We start from the raw sequence: 19793 nt of genomic DNA on the forward strand, positions 1-19793 counted from the left end.
AAGCTGTCACCCTCTATCGCCCTCAAACTCTGGACAGGGTTGGGGAGTAACGGATTACATGTAATCTGTTACATGTAACGGATAAATGTAGTAATCAGATTACAGATACTTTTGAAAAACWRGATAATTACTTCTAGGATGACTTTTAAATTCAKAAAGGATGTTTTGTGCAAAAAATATTTAACACCTTTCTGTTTTCTCAATGACATTAAAATCAGCATTGAAAAAAGGCTCAAGTTTTTAAGTTTGTTCAACCYGTGCGAGTCTGATTACAAGTCAGAGAACACTATGATGACACACCAGATGCATTTGATGGATTGCGGGAAAAAAGCAGGAATAGGTTTTTGTAGTCCAAGCTAAGTCTTCCAAAGATAATGCTGTCGGCATTTTCCAACTTGAATAAACACTTGGAGGTAAGGATGACAGCAGTGGTGTAGCCTAAAGGCAATACGGGTATCACTTATTATTGATATCTAGGCTGCATAGCGCATTGATGTGATTCACACTGCTGCTCTCATTTAGCTATTTGTGCCTTATGCATTGTAGATTTTTTGAATGTGGATGGCTGTTCACAAATGTATGTGTTTTTTACCCCAATAATGGTTTAATTGAAGAAGTTTAACTGCCTATCAATCATTGTTTTGGCGACCAGGGGTATATTCATTAAGGAAACCGTTTACTGTTTAAGAACCAAATGGAAGCAAACAGAGTAAAACGAGAGTTTCTCTTGGACAAATTCAGATGACTCTCTCCGTTTCGTTCCATTTGCTTCCGTTTCAGAAAGGTTTTGCAACAGAATCGGCATAATGAGTATGCCCCAGTGGTCAGCCAGTATAAAATGCGCTCTTGCAACTTGAGGTCGACCGATTATGATTTTTCAACGCCGATACTGATTATTGGAGGACCAAAAAAAGCCGATACCGATTAACCGGCCAATTTAAAATAAAATAAATAATAATAATAAAAAAATATATAATAATCAAAAAAATGTAAACATAAGAAAATATATATGTATATTTATATATATATATTAGTTGTAATAATGACAATTACAACAATACTGAATGAACACTTATTTTAACTTAATATAATACATCAATCAAATCAATTTAGACTCAAATAAATAATGAAACATGTTCAATTTGGTTTAAATAATGCAAAAACAAAATGTTGGAGAAGAAAGTAAAAGTGCAATATGTGCCATGTAAGAAAGCTAACGTTTAAGTTCCTTGCTCAGAACATGAGAACATATGAAAGCTGGTGGTTCCTTTTAACATGAGTCTTCAATATTTCCAGGTAAGTAGTTTTAGGTTGTAGTTATTATAGGACTATTTCTCTCTCTACCATTTGTATTTCATATACCTTTGACTAGTAGATGTTCTAATAGGTACTTTAGTATTGCAAGCCTAATCTCGGGAGTTGATAGGCTTGAAGTCATAAACAGCGCAATGCTTGAAGCATTGCGAAGAGCTGCAGGCAGACGCAGTAAAGTGCTGTTTGAATGAATGCTTACGAGCCTGCTGCTGCCTTCCACCGCTCAGTCAGACTGCTCTATCAAATCATAGACTTCATTATAATATAATAACACACAGAAATACGAGCCTAAGATCATTAATGTGGTCAAATCCGGAAACTATCATTTCGAAAACAAAACATTTATTCTTTCAGTGAAATACGGAACCGTCCCGTATTTTATCTAACGGGTGGCATCCATAAGTCTAAATATTTCTGTTACATTGCACAGCCTTCAATGTTATGTCATAATTACGTAAAATTCTGGCAAATTAGTTCGCAACGAGCCAGGTGACCCAAACTGTTGCATATACCCTGACTCTGCGTGCAATGAACGCAAGAGAAGTGACACAATTTCCCTAGTTTAATATTGCCTGCTAACATGAATTTCTTTTAAATAAATATGCAGGTTTTAAAAAATGTACTTCTGGGTATTGATTTTAAGAAAGGCATTGATATTTATGGTTAGGTAAAATTCGTGCAACAATTGTGCTTTTTTCGCAAATGCGCTTTTGTTAAATCATCCCCCGTTTGGCAAAGTTGGCTGTCTTTGTTAGGAAGAAATGGTCTTCACACAGTTCGCAACGAGCCAGGCGGTCCAAACTGCTGCATATACCCTGACTCTGTTGCACAGAACACAAGAGAAGTGACACAATTTCCCTAGTTAAAAGAAATTCGTGTTAGCAGGCAATATTTTTTTTTATTTATTTATTTATTTAACCTTTATTTAACCAGGTAGGCAAATTGAGAACACGTTCTCATTTACAATTGCGACCTGGCCAAGATAAAGCAAAGCAGTTCGACACATACAACAACACATAGTTACACATGGAGTAAAACAAACATATAGTCAATAATACAGTGAAAAAAAAAAAATATGTATATATACTGTGAGCAAATGAGGTGAGATAAGAGAGGTGAAGGCAAACAAATATATGTATAAATAAATAAAATAAATAAATAAAAATATAAAAGGCCATGGAGGTGAAGTGAATACAACACAGCAAGTAAAATAAAACTAAAAAAAAAACCCTGGAATGGTTGGTTTGCAGCGGAAGAAAGTGCAAAGTAGAGACAGAAAATAATGGGGTGCAAAGGAGCAAAATAAATTAATAAAATAAATACAGTAGGTAAAGAGGTAGTTGTTTGGGCTAAATTGTAGATGGGTTATGTACAGGTGCAGTAATCTATGATCTAATATTAACTAAATATGCAGGTTTAAAAATATATACTGTGTATTGATTTTAAGAAAGGCGTTGATGTTTATGGTGAGGTACACATTGGTGCAACGACAGTGCTTTTTTCGCAAATGCGCTTGTTAAATCACCCGTTTGGCGAAGTAGGCTGTGATTCATTGATAAATTAACAGGCACCGCATCGATTATATGCAACGCAGGACAAGCTAGATAAACTAGTAATATCATTAACCATGTGTAGTTAACTAGTGATTATGATTGATTGATTGTTTTTTATAAGATAGGTTTAATGCTAGCTAGCACCTTACCTTGGCTCCTTGCTGCACTCGCATAACAGGTAGTCAGCCTGCCACGCAGTCTCCTCGTGGAGTGCATTGTAATCGGCCATGATCGGTGTCCAAAAATGCAGATTACCGATTGTTATGAAAACAACTTGAAATCGGCCCTAATTAATCAGCCATTCCGATTAATCGGTCGACCTCTACTTGCAACAGTTGCATAGTGCGGATCCCAACCTATGGAATTAAAGTTTCAGCGAGTTTCTCCCTTCTAAACTCACCCATGGTATTGTGCTCCATACTGTCAAAAACAAGTTTCATTTAAGAAGACCATGAATGGGGCTTTTATTGCTCAAAAACGGACACATGCTCAAACCCACACACTTTTTATAGACTTAAACAGCTGCAAATTATCAAGATATCAAACTGTCACCAACAAATGTAAAAAATAGGCGTCTTTAGCAAATGCACTATATGGGGTTAATTTTTCAAATGCAAATAGCGCTTTTCGGTAGTGCTCGAAGCATGCCATTCCGAGAGCAACATTTCTTCTTCAACTTAAAGAAATGAGCCCAATCAGTCCTCCATGACAACAAAATCATAAACAACAGAGTAGGCTAAATAGTTCTTGGTTTTGGGCTGATGCTCAGGTAAAACAATTTGGCTAATCTATAGTTCCCAAGTCCTAATCTTGAAGATCAGGTGTTATTAAATTAATTGGAATGGCTGGAAAGATGTAAAGATAATCATATTATTATCTGTAGTAGAAAGCAACCCATGAAGTAAAATGCAACATCCAAACTCTAACATTTGATTTATCCTGCAATGGATGTTGTTCAATTGGTAATATTCATTTTTGTCTTCTTCTAATGCCTCTTAAGCAGGTTGACATTGGCGATATTGTTCAAATTAATTAAAACAAAATTGAGCTTTTTGGTCTTAATTGAAGGTTAGGGTTAGGCATTAGAGGTTAGCAGTGTGGTTAACGTTAGGGTTAAGGTTAGATTTACGTTTAAAACCAATGTTGGACAGGTAACTAGTAACTGTAACGCTACATTTAGAAAGAGACCTACCCAACCCTGACTCTGGACTTCAAAACCAGTGCCACTGCATTTTTTTATTGTTCCCCTCTGACCAGGGACTGGTTTAGACGGGTGCAATTAATAATCAGGTAGAACAGAAATCCAGCCGGCTCTGGACCTCAAGTAACTTCATTTCCACCCTCAAATCAAAACCAATAAAAAGAAAGCATATTTAAAAATGTTGGAATTGGCTTCCAAACAGCTGTGAAAACGGAGCGGTAATCCTAGGTTTTAAATGTTGTGTTTATTGTAAACGTACACTTCAAAAGCTCCTGTTAAAAAAGCCCTGGGGCTCTGACACTTTCATGTTTTGGGGCTCAAGGTATAGGCTACACTGTTAAGTTAAAAGCTGATTTTTGCACATAAGATTTAGCCGCCCTCCCCCCTTTGTGTTCCTACAGTGCCTTCAGAAAGTATTCACACCCATTTGACTTTTTCCACATTTTGTTTTGTTACAGCCAGAATTTTAAATTAAATTGAGAAATTTTGTCGCTGGCCTACACATAATACACTATAATATCAGTGGAGTTATGTTTTTGAAAAATGTAACAAATTCATTAAAAATGAAAGCTGAAATGTCTTGAGTCAATAAGTAGTCAACCACTTTTGTTATGGCAAGCCTAAATAAGTTCAGGAGTAAAAATGTGCTTAACAAGTCACATAATAAGTTGTGTGTGCATGTGCAATAATCGTGTTAAACAGGGTTTTTGAATGACTACCTCATCTCTGTACCCCACAGATACAATTTCAAACACACATTCAACCACACAGACCAGGGAGGTTTTCCAATGCCTCGCAAAGAAGTGCGCCTATTTGTAGATGGGTAACAATAAACAAAAAAGAATATCCCTTTGAGCAATGTGGAATTATTAATTACACTTTGGATGGTGTATCAATACACTCAGTCACTACAAAGATACAGGCGTCCTTCCTAACTCCGTTGCCTTAGAGAATGAAGCCGCTCAGGGATTTCACAATGAGGCCAACGGTGACTTTAAAACAGTTACAGTTTAATGGCTGTGATAGAAGAAAACTGAAGATGGCTCAACAACATTGTAGTTACTCCACAATACTAAGCCACTTGACAGAGTGAAAAGAAGGAAGCCTGTACAGAATAAAAACATTTTACAAAACATGCATCCTGTTTGCAACAAGGCACTAAAGTAGTACTGCAAAGAAATGAACTGGATGTCCTGAATACAAAGTGTTATCTTTATCTTATCTCACTCTCCATATCTTTATCTTATCTCACTCTCCATATTTTAAAGCATAGTGGTGGCTGCATGATGTTATGGGTATGCTTGTAATTGTTCATTTTTTCAGGGGTATTTCATGTTAAAAAAATGAAACAATTTGACAGAGCTTGAATAATTTTGAACAGAATAATGGGCAAATATTGTACAATCGCTGCCAAATGTGATTCTAACATGTATTGGCTCAGGGGTGGGAATACTTATGTAAATTAGATGTTTCTGTTTTTCATTTTCAAATAATGTGCAAACATTTCTAAGAATATGTTTTCACTTTGTCATTATGGGGTATTGTGTGTAGAAGGGTGAGAGGAAAAAAGAATACGGCTGTAACACAACAAAATGGAATAARTCCAGGGTTATGAAGACTTTCTGAAGGCACCGTATGTATGAGTGTGTTTGACTATGAATGTGTGTGCTCATGTATTCGTGTGTGTGTGTGCATGTGCGTGCGTGGCTGTCATCACGGACACCCTGTCTGTAGGATATGAGTGTAGAGGCAGTCAGAGGAGACTGCTCCAACAGTTTCTTGTTGTTCACCTACATACCTCAGTTAGTTGTCCCCTTCTCTCTCAGCCTGTTGCTATCTGAGTGCTGTGTTCTTTACCACTGAACTAAACTGACTACTTACTAGCACCTCAGTCAATCAGATGATGAAGACACACACACACACACACACACTACAGCACAATGTTCCCATTGAAAAGGCCTTTTGGCTGATACTTCCCCTCAATGAAACATTCCAAAGCCTTTTAGAGTTCACCTCAGCTAATAAATCATGTTCTATCTCCTTTAGATCAGCCACCGCTGCTCTCTCTGTGTACTGTAGCTGAGACAGATCCTTTTAAAATGATCCCACTGAGTTATTGGTTTCGAAAGAGGGGAGCATTGTGTGTGTCTTACTCTGGGTCTCCCCTCTCTGTTTATGAGTGCTCTCCCTGTTAGTATCTCTCTCTCCCTCAGTCTGCCCACCCCACCTCACGTCTGTGTGGGATCAAAGGGTGTGGAGTGGAGCCCACCACCACGGCCCAGCGTGGCCCTTTCACCCTCTCACCCACACTCTGCCATTGATCTCCAGGGTTACGGCCAGGTTATGCCTCTGTCGCTGTTGACTCAGCTGACCAACTGGCTGTTTGATGTCCGGGGACCTTCAGACAAGCAATACACAGCGCTGTGGCTGTAAGGCACACACACACACATGCACACGCGCACAGACACACCCACGCAAACACACGCACCCGCGCAAGCACTACATACATCACACACACACCGGCAACAGCCTACCTGTCAACTCTGGCATTTGGCAAAAGGCTAGAGGAGGGCTGTAGTTGGTGGTGGTTAACACGCGAGCTGCAGCATTCCTGCACTACATATGGGCTCTGACACTCCGGGAGATGGGGGCTCTATCTAGCCTGTCTGAGTGACTGACACCCTCTGTTTTCCTAAAAAAAGCCTCAGAAGACCTTGATAAGAGGCGTATCAGCATTAACTGATCCTGGCTGCGATCGCCATCTGTGTGTGTCCGTCCGTGTGCGTGCCTGCATTTGTGCCTGCGTGCGTGTACGTGTCTGCCTGTGTGTGTGATGATACCACACACAGCTGCAGGCAACTGGCAAAATAAATGCTCTCTCTAAATAACAAGGTTAAAATTCCTGGTGGGTCAGAGGATAGAAGAATGCAGGACTGACTGGGATGATCATATCAAGCAGCCAGACTGGAAGAGGAGGGAGATGCTCAGTCAGCTTACTCTCTCTCTCTGGTCTTCATTAGCCTCCTTCTTGGCGGTGGATTATGATACTGATCAGAGGAATCAAAATGGGTTTGAGTTGGAGGACAAGCTCTATCTCTCCATCCTTCCATCCCTCTTTCTCCTCTAATCTTTCCAACTTTGTGCCCTGCGAAAGAGCAAGTGCTGTTCTTCATTTGGGGGGCTGGAGGGGGCCTCCCAACAGGCCTTAAGTGAACCCCAGATAGAGTGAGATGTTAGGGGATGGTGTTGGGGCCTGATAGGGAGGCACCCTGTGGTGGCTGGAGATGTTGACTAATGACTTGCATATACTAATGGCTCTATCCAGGTATACCCAGGCGACGGGGCATGTGGTGAGCTAGATGTCATCTGGTGTTGATGCTAGCCCTGTGTGTGTGACCCTGCACCACCTTCTCCCCACCCCTAAAGGTTGCTATGCTGATGCTGTACTATTTCTGACATGGTAGCACATTTATCTTGTCACCCCCACACTAGTTTGAGAACCTCCAGTCCTCGCGTCTCTCATGATCATTTCTCATATGCCCCTTCCTCCCCCTCTCCAAGCGAGACCATTTGGAAGCCATCTGGACACACACACACCTAAACACACAGCTCAGCTTCTCTCCTACTGCTCTGACAGTCTGAAGTGTTTGATATGGTGATAAACTGTGACTTCAGGCTGTGTGGTGAATACCACAGCAGGATTCAGTCTCTCTGTCCACTCCGATGTAATCAGAATCTAATGTTTCACTGGCGCAGCCCCCTCCGTCACCCCTGTGCCCCGCAGTCCCATGATCAATCTACAGCCAGCTGTCTGCCAGCCAGGGAAGAGAAGTGTTTGGTTCAGTTCAGCACTCATCATGGACTCATCGTCATCTACCTGGCCTGGCCTTGGATAGTTAGGACCGCAATATAATGACTAACTCTACGCCCCCCCTCCCCCACCAACTCCATTGGCTCGTCTGCAGCTTATAAATTAGTGAACAGGTGATGTTGGTGCTCTCTCATCTTCTCCTCGTACAGTACAGTACATGTTTGCCAAAACATGGATAACCCTTGTTTAACCAGCTAAATAGCTGCTATTAGCACAAATGTGTTTTGAGTTCCCTTTTTCAGATAATAGGCTATGTTAGTGTTTACACTTCCTCTTCCAATTACAATGTAGGGAGGTCAAAATAATGAAAATTATCTACCAAATCTAATCATTTAAAATGTTGATTACTTCTCCCTGCAATTATTATTAATTTAATGACAAGACGTGTGAACATATGATGGGGGTCCGTGGGTCTCCAGTTTGCCTGGGTGGAGGTCCATGGGCAAGGTTGAAGACCCCTGGTCTGAGAGAAAAGGTTGAAGACCCCTGGTCTGAGAGAAAAGGGCAGAAGACCCCTGGTCTGAGAGAAAAGGGCAGAAGTGAGGAAGGTCCAGTCAAGACAAGGCAGCTAAAGGCCCGGCCTCTCCTCTCCTGGCTGTAGTGGGCCCCGCTCCAGGCCTTAGAGGGTTCAGCCACAATGTCAGTCCCAGAATGAACCCGTCACAAAGCCCACCCACTTCTATCAGATAACACACGGGTCCTTTACGCCAGTTAGTGCGGTGTTCTCTCTCTCGCTTGGCAGTGACCTCAAACCCATTCACGTCCTTGAACTATATTTAGTTCAATATCAAAATGCACCACAGGACAAATTCCATATGGTGTAATTGCATGACATTGGTGTCAACATAGTAGGTTAGTCCAATGTCTACACAGGCCACATTGAAGATTTTAAGATTGACACTGGAAGTATGATAGATAATGACAATCTAAGTTGGGATTTTGAGAAAATGTATAATATTTTTGGTAAATGTGATCGACTGCCTTGGTTCTTTCTGTCTTATGTAGCAAAATTTGAAAGTGTTTTTTTTTACATTGGATAAAGAGCTACAAAATGGTATATAATACACTGCATTTGAGAAAGTTGATAAACTTGTAACCTCACTTTTGAGAAAATGGCCTTTGAATGTTTTGGTACCTACTGGGGAGCTCTTCTTTGTCTACACCCATTCAGCATCGTTCACACCCTCTTAAGCTTTAGCCCCACCCATCTCTTTAAGAGTTTATCTGAGCGTACTGTCTAAACAACAACAGTCAAGCACCCAAGCTAACTGATTAACGTTGGCAAGCTTGCTAGCTACTTCCAGACACAAATGAAAGAACAGCTCACTGACCATTTTCTCGCCCTAGCAGAGTTGGTTAGGCTGTTTTTATGTTATCCCGTGCGTTGGTGACTGCAACTGTGCTGCTGGCAACAATTTACTCTTTTTTTGGCAACGTTTACTGACACCGGCCATATTCAGCGGGTGTTGAGCGTTAATTTGTCAGTTAAGAAGAGAGTGCTCTGAAATCGGAGTAGAGCAAATTTACCAGCTACGTCTATCAACAGTTGTCGCAGTGACATTCTATTGAAAAGGATACTTGCATAGTGGTCTTTTGTTAAGACATGTAGCTAGCTAGGTAAACAATGAACCATAATCCCAACTCATGACACTACTACCCTGCATGAATATGCAGGTAGCTAACCAACCAGGTTCAATGTTAGCTAGCTAAAATTAGGATATAACTAGCAAAGCAAATGGCTCTGAGATACAAATAATAAGATCATACACGTAATATTAGCTAGCTAGCTAACAGTACACTTTAACTTGAAATTAAAACGACTCTCTGTCAAAATTAGAAAAGTGTAATATCTGAAAATGTAGCGAGCTAGACTATCTTACATCACAGATGGACGCTTCTTCCTATCACGGATGCCATGGTTGTCCTTAGTTTGAAGATGTAATCTGGAGTCAGGTGTTTTCTCCATCTCCTTAGCTATCATACTGTAATTCCACTGATTTCAAAACTCGGTCCTCCAGAAAGTAGAGAGCAACACTTACACAGTTCTACTACACGATACATAAAAAAAAGCTGCATTAGACAGGATTACCTACACTTACTGACCAGCTCAAAGAGACAGAAGCGTGCTATATGGCAGACCAATCCGTACTCATCTCTCGGCATGTCCAGCCCACTCATTATCTCAGCCAATCATGGCTAGCGGGAAGGTTGCTGACCTTTTCTGTGGCTAAACCAACTAGGCTCGTAATTTAACAATTGTATTTGTATTTACAGATGTCATACAGGTCTGTTATTAAGGCACATGAAAGTTCACATGTTCCAGAAGGGATTTCTGCCACTACTGTGAAGTAGTGACCTGCGACATACACCTAGTTTCCTGAAACGAGTCACATATGTATTTTGAAATGCATTTCAGAAATAAATTGTTTAAAAGCATATAGTATTGTTATTTGACCTGTTTCTGTATCGTACTATATTTAGTCTTTGGACACATTTCATGAATCAAGTCATGTGAATACTTGTTCAAATGATATATACAAAGAAATCCACACATTCTCTTTCACACACTCACCCCTAGACTACATGCAGTATAAGCAAATGCAAGTCAATGGAGACTGGAGTGTGAGTAATTTCAGAGTTTTCCCTCTTTCTCATATCTTAAACATGTTCAAATCTTAATAATTGTTGGTATATACACTACCATTCAAAAGTTTGAGGTCACTTAGAAATGTCCTTGTTTTTGAAAGGAAAGGGAAAAGTTTTTGTCCATTTAAAATAACATCAAATTGATCAGAAATACAGTGTAGACATTATTAATGTTGTAAATGACTACTGTAGCTGGAAACGGCAGATTTATAAAAAAATAAAATAAAAAAAAGGAAAATCTACAGAGGCCCATTATCAGCAACCAGCACTCCTGTGTTCCAATGGCACGTTGTGTTAGCCTTTTTAAAATGATAAACTTGGATTAGCTAATTGATCATTAGAAAACCCTTTTGCAATTATGTTATGTGAAAACTGTTGTCCTGATTAAAGAAGCAATACAACTGGCCTTCTTTAGACTAGTTGAGTATCTGGAGCATCAGCATTTGTGGGTTCAATTACAGGCTCAAAATGGCCAGAAACAAATAACTTTTTTCTGAAACTCGTCAATCTATTCTTGTTCTGAGAAATGAAAGCTATTCCATGCGAGAAATTGCCAAGAAACCGAAGATCTCGTACAACGCTGTGTACTACTCCCTTCACAGAACAGGGCAAACTGGCTCTATCTAGAATAGAAAGAGGAGTGGGAGGCCCCAGTGCACAACTGAGCAAGAGGACAAGTACATTAGAGTGTCTAGTTTGAGAAACAGACGCCTCACAAGTCCACTACTGGCAGCTTCATTAAATAGTACCCTCAAAACACCAGTCTCAACGTCAACAGTGAAGAGGCAACTCCGAGATGCTGGCCTTCTAGACAGAGTTGCAAAGAAAAAGCCATATCAGACTGGCCAAAAAAATACAAGATTAAGATGGGCAAAAGAACACAGACATTGGACAGAGGAACTCTGTCTAGAAGCGCACATAAGTCATTTACACGGCCCTCCACCCCAGTCTGAGGTCCTGAGCGCTCTGGAGCAGGTTTTCATCAAGCATCTCTCTGTACTTTGCTCTGTTCATCTTTCCCTCGATCCTGACGAGTCTCCCTGTCGCTGAAAAACATCCCCACAGCATGATGCTGCCACCACCATGCTTCACCGTAGGGATGGTGCCAGGTTTCCTCCAGACGTGACGCTTGGCATTCAGGCCAAAGAGTTCAATCTTGGTTTCATCAGACCAGAGAATCTTGTTTCTCATGGACTGTGGGTCCTTTAGATGCCTTTTGGCAACTCCAAGCGGGTGGTCTTGTTCCATTTACTTAGGAGTGGCTTCCGTCTGGCCACTCTACCATAAAGGCCTGATTGGTGGCGTGCTGCAGAGATGGTTGTCCTTCTGGAAGGTTCCCCCATCTCCACAGAGGAACTCTGGAGCTCTGTCAGATCGACCATCGAGTTCTTGGTCACCTCCCTGACCAAGGCCCTTCTCCCCCGATTGCTCAGTTTGGCCGGGCGGCCAGCTCCAGGAAGAGTCTTAGTGGTTCCAAACTTCTTCAATTTAAGGATTAAGAAGGCCACTGTGTTCCTGGGACCTTCAATGCTGCAGAAATGTTTTGGTACCCTTCCCCAGATCTGTGCCTTAACACAATCCTGTCTCTGAGCTCTATTGACAATTCCTTCGATCTCATAGCTTGATTTTTGCTCTTGCACTGTCTTGCACTGTCAACTGTGGGACCTTGTATGGACAAGTGTGTGCCTTTCCAAATCATGTCCAATCAATTGAATTTGCCACAGGTGGACCCCAATCAAATTGTGGAAACATCTCAAGGATGATCRATGGAAACAGGATGCACCTGAGCTCAATTTCAAGTCTCATAGCAGAGGTTCTGAATACTTATGTAAATCTGGTGTTTTTATTTTTAATACATTTTGCAAAAATGTATATATTGAAATTTTGGTCCAGGCAATATATATACCATAAATTAAGATCTGAACATGTTTAAGGTGAGAGAGAATTTTGTAAAATTACTCTCTCTCCAGTCTCTATTGACTTTTTTGCTTATTTGCTTATACCGCATATTCTCTAGTGGTGTGTGTGAGAGACAGTGTGTGTGGATTTATTTAGATATTGTTGATATATACACTACCGGTCAAAAGTTTTTAGAACACCTACCCATTCAAGGGTTTTTCTTTATTTTTACTATTTTCTACATTGTAGAATAATAGTGAAGACATCAAAACTATGAAATAACACATGGGATTATGTAGTAGCCAAAAAAGTGTTAAACAAATCAAAATATATTTTAGATTTGAGATTCTTCAAGTAGCCACCCTTTGCCCTGATGACAGCTTTGCACACTCTTGGCATACTCTCAACAAGCTTCACCTGGAATGTCTTTCCAACAGTCTTGAAGGAGTTCCCATATATGCTAAGCACTTGTTGGCTGCTTTTCCTTCACTCTGCGGTCCAACTCATCCCAAACCATCTCAATTGGGTTGAGGTCGGATGATTGTGGAGGCCAGGTGATCTGATGCAGCACTCCATCACTCTCTTTCTTGGTCAAATAGCCCTTACACAGCCTGGAGGTGTGTTGGGTCATTGTCCTGTTGAAAAACAAATGATATTCCCACTAAGCGCAAGCCAGGTGTGATGGCATATCGCTGCAGAATGCTGTGGTAGCCATGCTGGTTAATTGTGCCTTGAATTCTTAAAAAAATCACAAACAGTGTCACCAGCAAAGCACCCCCACACCATAACACCTTCTTCATGCTTCATTGTGGGAATCACACATGCGGAGATCATCCATTCACCAGCTCTGTGTCTGACAAAGACACTGTGGTTAGAACCAAAAATCGCAAATTTGGACTAATCAGACCAAAGGACAGATTTCCACTGGTCTAATGTCCATTGYTTGTGTTTCTTGGCCCAAGCAAGTCTGTTCTTTTTATTGGTGTCCTTTAGTAGTGGTTTCTTTGCAGCAGTTCGACCATGAAGGACTGATTCACAGTCTCTGAGCAGTTGATGTTGAGATGTGTCTGTTACTTGAACTCTGAAGCATTTATTTGGGCTGCAATTTCTGAGGTGCAGTTAACTGTAACTGCAGCAGAGGTAACTCTGGGTCTTCYTTTCCTGTGGCGGTCCTCATTACAGCCAGTTTCATCATAGCGCTTGATGGTTTTTGCGACTGAACTTTCTAAGGTCTTGATATTTTCTGTATTGACTGACCTTCATGTCTTAAAGTAATGATGGACTGTTGTTTCTCTTTGCTTATTTGAGCTGTTCTTGCCATAATATGGACTTGGTCTGTTACCAAATAGGGCTATCTTCTGTATACCAACCCTACCTTGTCACAACACAACTGATTGGCTTAAACGCATTCAGAAGGAAAGAGGAAAGAAATTCCACAAATTAACCTTTAACAAGGCACATCTGTTCATTGAAATGCATTCAAGGTGACTACCTCATGAATCTGGTTGAGAGAATTCCATGAGCGTGCAAAGCAAAGGGAGGCTACTTTGAAGAATCTCATCTCAAATATAAAAATATATTTTGATTTGTTTAACAGTTTTTTTGGTTACTACATGATTCCATATGTGTTTTTTCATAGTTTTGATGCGCATGCATCCCCCCCCCACACACACACACAAACATACACAATACATGATCAGAAGTATGTGGACTCCTGCTCGTCGAACATCTCATTCCAAAATCATGGGCGTTAATATGGAGTTGGTCCCCCACTCTACTGGGAAGGCTTTCCACTGGATGTTGGAACATTGCAGTGGGGACTTCCATTCAGCCACAAGCATTAGTTAGGTCGGGCACTGATGTTGGGCGATTAGGCCTGGCTCGCAGTCGGCGTTCTGATTCATCCCAAAGGTGTTCGATTGGGATGAGGTCAGTGCACTGTGCAGGCCAGTCAAGTTCCTCCACACCGATCTTGACAAATAATTTCTAGATGGACCTCGCTTTGTGCATGGGGGCATTGTCTTGCTGAAACAAGAAAGGGCCTTCCGCAAACTGTTGCTACACGGTTGGAAGCACAGAATCGCTAAAATGTAATTGTATGCTGGTGCATTAAGATTTCCCTTCACTGGAACTAAGGGCCCATCCCAAACCATGAAAAACACCCCTAGACCATTATTCCTCCTCCACCAAACTTTACAGTTGCCACAATGCATTGCGGCAGATAGCATTCTCCTGGCATCCGCCAAACCCAGATTCACTCGTCGGACTGCCAGATGGTGAAGCGTGATTAATCACCCCAGAGAAAGCGTTGCCAAGTTCAATGGCGGCGAGTTTTACACCACTCCAGCTGACACTTGGCATTGTGCATGGTGATCTTAGGTTTGTGTGTCGCTGGAAACCCATTTCATGAAGCTCCTGACRAACAGTTCTTGTGCTGACATTGCTTCCAGWGGCAGTTTGGAACTTGGTATTGAGTGGTGCAACCGAGGACAGATGATTTTTACGCGCTTCAGCACTCGGTGGTCCCGTTCTGTGAGCTTGTGTGGCCTACCACTTCGCGGCTGAGCAGTTGTTGCTCCTATACGTTTCCACCTCACAATAACAGCACTTACAGTTGACTGGGGTAGCTCTGCAGGGCTGAAATCTGACGAACTGACTTGATGGAAAGGTGGCATCCTATGACGGTACCACTTTGAAAGTCACTGAGCTCTTCAGTAAGGCCATTCTACTGCCAATGTTTGTCTATGGAGATGTCTATGTGCTCGATTTTATACACCTGTCAGCAACGGGTGTGGCTGAAATAGCCAAATCCACAAATTTTGAAGGGGTGTCCACGTACTTTTGTGTTTTTACCACAAATGATTAAGATCTGATCATTTGAACATGTATTCACATGACTTGATTCATAAAATATGTCCAAAGACTAAATATAGTACAGTATCAAAAACTTGTATTGTAGACAAACATTTGGCCAATTGAAGAATCGTTTTTTCCTGATTTGTCCATCAGTTAGCTCAGAGAACAAGTGTACCAAAGGAAATTATACATTTCCGTTATGGACATGAAKGGGTTAACTCGATTTTGCCCTCTGTATGAGGATCTCCAATTTCTCTCGTGAGGGCTTTTGGAGGGGTTCTTTTGAAAGACCTTGTTTGAGGCCCCACTTGTCTTCATCCATCCAGTATTGACAGTGTATAATGGGTTATGAGAGGCGTATTGAATGAGTTTGTTATGGGATTGGCCCTAGATTGTGTGGCTTGTTCTGAGAGACCAAATGGGGATATGGTGTTGAGCTGGAATAATGAAAAGCACTTGCTGTGGTGAAGCATATATACTCTCTTTCTTTTTCTTTCTTTCTCACTCTCTCTCTGTTTATTTTTCATTTTCTCCTCTCCACATCTCTCTCCTTTCTTCGCTCTCTCTCTGCAGAAGAAGGAGCGGGAGTGTATGCAGCTGCGTCTCGGGATGCTACGAGGTGAGCTGGAGAGACAGAGGAAGGTGCTGGGCCGGGAGACAGACCTGCGGCAGAAGGAGAGAGCACAGCTTCAGAAGAAAGGTAAGGGGTATTTGGAGTTGACTGGCATTTCCAAGCCACGRGAAATTACAATTTCAAATTGCGTATAGTGTGGGGACTGGGGTCCATATGGGATTGTACTCCTGTTATGTACCTTACACTGGGGTTGGCCTAAACGGCACCCTAGTATTGTGTGTAGTGCACTACCTCTGATAGATCCTACGACACTGGTATGCTGAAGGTCAGCCAACTGCTGTTCTTTGACTACTTATTTTACTGCATGTTCCACTCCAGACCATTACAGTACAGTAGAGTACAGTACAGCACCTCACACACAGGAAACCTCTTTCACTGTTGACTGGCTGGAGTCTCTGAGTCACTCCACTACAGTGACAGTTTTCCCCCTGGCTGTGCGACACTCTCAGACAGAGACTTTTCTGTGCCGGCCAGCCAAGTTGTTCTACCAGGGCCGGTAATGTAACCCGTTAGCGTTTAATGGCGTCGTTGAGTCAATTATATGGGTTCAATAACAGAATTACTGCCGGCTGTATCATGTCTGGGATGGGTGGGTTTGTTTTACTGGCATGTTTACTGCTCCATATTCGTTATGTCCGCAGGGAAATAAAAGTTCATATTCAACACCACCACCATGATGGGCACGCACAGAGTCTCTGCACACGCACAGAACAGTACATATATACTTGTATGGCATTGATATTAATGTCTTGGCTCATATACTGTAGATATATGGGATTATCCAGGTGGCTTAGATCATTTAATTAAGTTAATCACATCTTGTAAGTATGTACACAGCTGTCCTGTACGTAGTATATGCATTCATACATTTTGTGACTGTGAGGTGTGTTATCAACCTTTCATATAAAATGGCACCTGCTAGTCATAGGAGGAATATGAGCAATTAGGGAAGGCACATCGAATGAGCTTCCATTTTTTTTTGAGAGGTCGTGTCTCTGATGGACCTGGGGCCAGATCATGTTGACCCTTCACTCCTTGTGACTTTCAAAGCTTTCACTTCTGGCAGACCCATCCGTGTCCCTCTCTCCGTCTCCCTCCTTCGTCCCCTGTTTTGTCTGACCAGTCTGTTATTGTATTTGTTTAACAGCAGGGTATGGTAGGGTGTGTTCAAAGAGGACTGGGGGGACTAAGTCTCTGATGGATCCAGGTTCTGTGTTTGGCCAAAGGGCAGGAAGCCATGGTGGTTTGGTTCTCTCTAAAATGACTTGTGTTATTGATGTGACTGGTTGTCTGCACTGCAGCCCAGCATCCCTGCACATGCTGTGTTCATAACCTCCAGGCTCACACACACACACACACACACACACACACACACACACACACACACACACACACACACACACACACACACACACACACTACTAGGAGGGGTCAGGGTATGGTTGTCTTTGTGTCCCTGTCCTGACAAATGGCCCTTAATCCTCTGTCAACACTCAGACCACTGCTGGATGGAATTCTTGCAGGCTCAGATTAAGAATGTCTTTTTATTTTACCTTTATTTAACTAGGCAAGTCAGTTAAGAACAAATTCTTATTTTCAATGACAGCCTAGGAACGGTGGGTTAACTGCCTTGTTCAGGGGCAGAACGACAGATTTGCAGACCATGTCAGCTCGGGGATTCGATCTTGCAACCTTTCGGTTACTAGTCCAACGCTCTAATCACTAGGCTACGCTGCCGCCCCTTTTGTGCTAAGAGGACATGTGTTTATTTAAAGAGAGAAGGAAAGGTACCTGGTAGTGGACAAGATTAGGTTAGATATGTATGGTTTCCATAGTAAGAGACCTGGTCACCTGACTCACCTCAGTGAACAAGGAGGACCAGAGTCTCTGATCTCTTCCCACGTCCCCCCATGCTGCCCACTAGGCTAGATCACATTTGTATTTATTTTATTTTATTTCACCTTTATTTATTTCACCTTTATTTAACCAGGTAGGCAAGTTGAGAACACGTTCTCATTTACAATTGCGACCTGGCCAAGATAAAGCAAAGCAGTTCGACACATACAACAACACAAAGTTACACATGGAGTAAAACAAACATACAGTCAATAATACAGTAGAAAAATAAGTCTATATACAATGTGAGCAAGTGAGGTGAGATAAGGGAGGTAAAGGCAATAAATAGGCCATGGTGGCGAAGTAAATACAATATAGCAAGTAAAACACTGGAATGGTTGATTTGCAGTGGAAGAATGTGCAAAGTAGAGATAGAAATAATGGGGTGCAAAGGAGCAAAATAAATAAATACAAAAGGAAAAGAGGTAGTTGTTTGGGCTAAATTATAGATGGGCTATGTACAGGTGCAGTAATCTAGTGTGTGACCTTCAGGCTGATAGGACAGCACCGGGGCCAGGGATCATCTTGATGACAGGTTAACGACTGGCTGTCCAATGGCCGCTCATTTTCTATGATGGTGGCCTGCATCCCTGGCCCTGTTGGCCCTGTGTTGGTTGTGTGTGTATGGATGTTTGTGTGTGTATGCATGTTTGTGTGTATGCATATTCATGTGAATGCCTGTGTTTGTGTGTGTTTKTGTAAGAGGCTTGAGGAGAGCTGTGATTCTTCACCGAGACAAAGCCCAGAGAAGACGGAGCATTATTTTAACCTCAACCCCCACAGCCTTCTGCTTAATGTACAGTCATGGCGTCAACACTACTCTTCCTCTGGTTCGCTTTTTTCTTCTCACCGTTTCCTCTCACCTAATATTCCCCTCTACCACCTTGAGCAGACGTTATAAATTAGGGCAGTAAAAAGTCTTCATCGTGGTTATTTTCACTCTCTGCCTCCCCACCGAGGCGACTGAAGGCCAATAAACGTCAGTGGCGGAGTTAGTAACCCAGAGTTAAGAGTCAAGGTTTTTTAACGTGGCGAGAGATGTGGGGGTGTCAATCACATCAACACACTGGACTTAGCTCAGCACTCTGGTCCCCACACTAAACCTAGCACCATTACACCCACAATCACCAGCTCCCTCAGCTGCACAGTGGCCATGTTGAGTGAATGAGGGTAACTATCTTACTAATGTGTGATAGAGTGGTATAACTGGACCTGGGCCTAGAGGAGATATAATAGGACCAACCAGAGAGACCTTTCTCACTGTCATTCATTGTCTTTCTCCCTCTACCCTCTCTCAATTATTTTTCCTCTCTTCAACTGCAGTACTCCTCTCTCTCGCTCTCTCTCGCTCTCTTCTCTCGCTCTCTTCTCTCGCTCTCTTCTCTCGCTCTCTTCTCTCGCTCTCTTCTCTCGCTCTCTTCTCTCGCTCTCTCTCTTCTCTCGCTCTCGCTCTTCCCCCCCACATCTTATTAAAGGGCAGACATCCTATGATGTTTCATGGCTATCTGTCTCGTACCAACACGGGTCACAGCTCAGTCACTTCCTCCATCGTTACACAGTAACACAACCTGTCCTTGTTTCATGCTTTTATCCCCTTGTCTTCAGCTTTCCTTTGCTCTCTCTCCCCCCCTTCCACTTTCTCTCTTTACTCTCTCTCCCTCCACACACACACACACACACACACACACACACACCTAGTGAAGGTGGATATGATTATTTTGTCTCTGAGGAGAGAACACAACAACATTGGAGGGCGGTGAAAGAATAACATCTCTAAAGCTGTGTGACGTAGCTAAACATGGCACCATAGCCTTCTACACACCCACACACACATTTTTACACACACGTGTCTCCATTTGTTTTAGTTTGGCGGCAGAGACTTTGATGCGTTGGCGACAGGGATGGAGGGATGGGGGTGGGGGG

The 19793-nt window shown here is 42.1% G+C and overlaps 1 protein-coding gene across 3 annotated transcripts in view; it reads left to right on the plus strand.

Moving 5' to 3' along the window:
• LOC111981214 (UV radiation resistance-associated gene protein) overlaps positions 1-19793 on the plus strand; it is a 148288-nt gene that overhangs the window by 44933 nt on the left and 83562 nt on the right. For all 3 annotated transcript variants that reach the window (XM_024012384.2, XM_024012385.2, XM_070449417.1), the window contains exon 8: positions 15914-16040. In XM_024012384.2, coding sequence (XP_023868152.1) covers positions 15914-16040 — 127 coding nt within the window. The remainder of the gene's footprint in view (positions 1-15913; positions 16041-19793) is intronic.

This window comes from Salvelinus sp. IW2-2015, linkage group LG20, assembly GCF_002910315.2.
Source record: "Salvelinus sp. IW2-2015 linkage group LG20, ASM291031v2, whole genome shotgun sequence".
Classification (NCBI taxonomy): Eukaryota; Metazoa; Chordata; class Actinopteri; order Salmoniformes; family Salmonidae; genus Salvelinus; species Salvelinus sp. IW2-2015.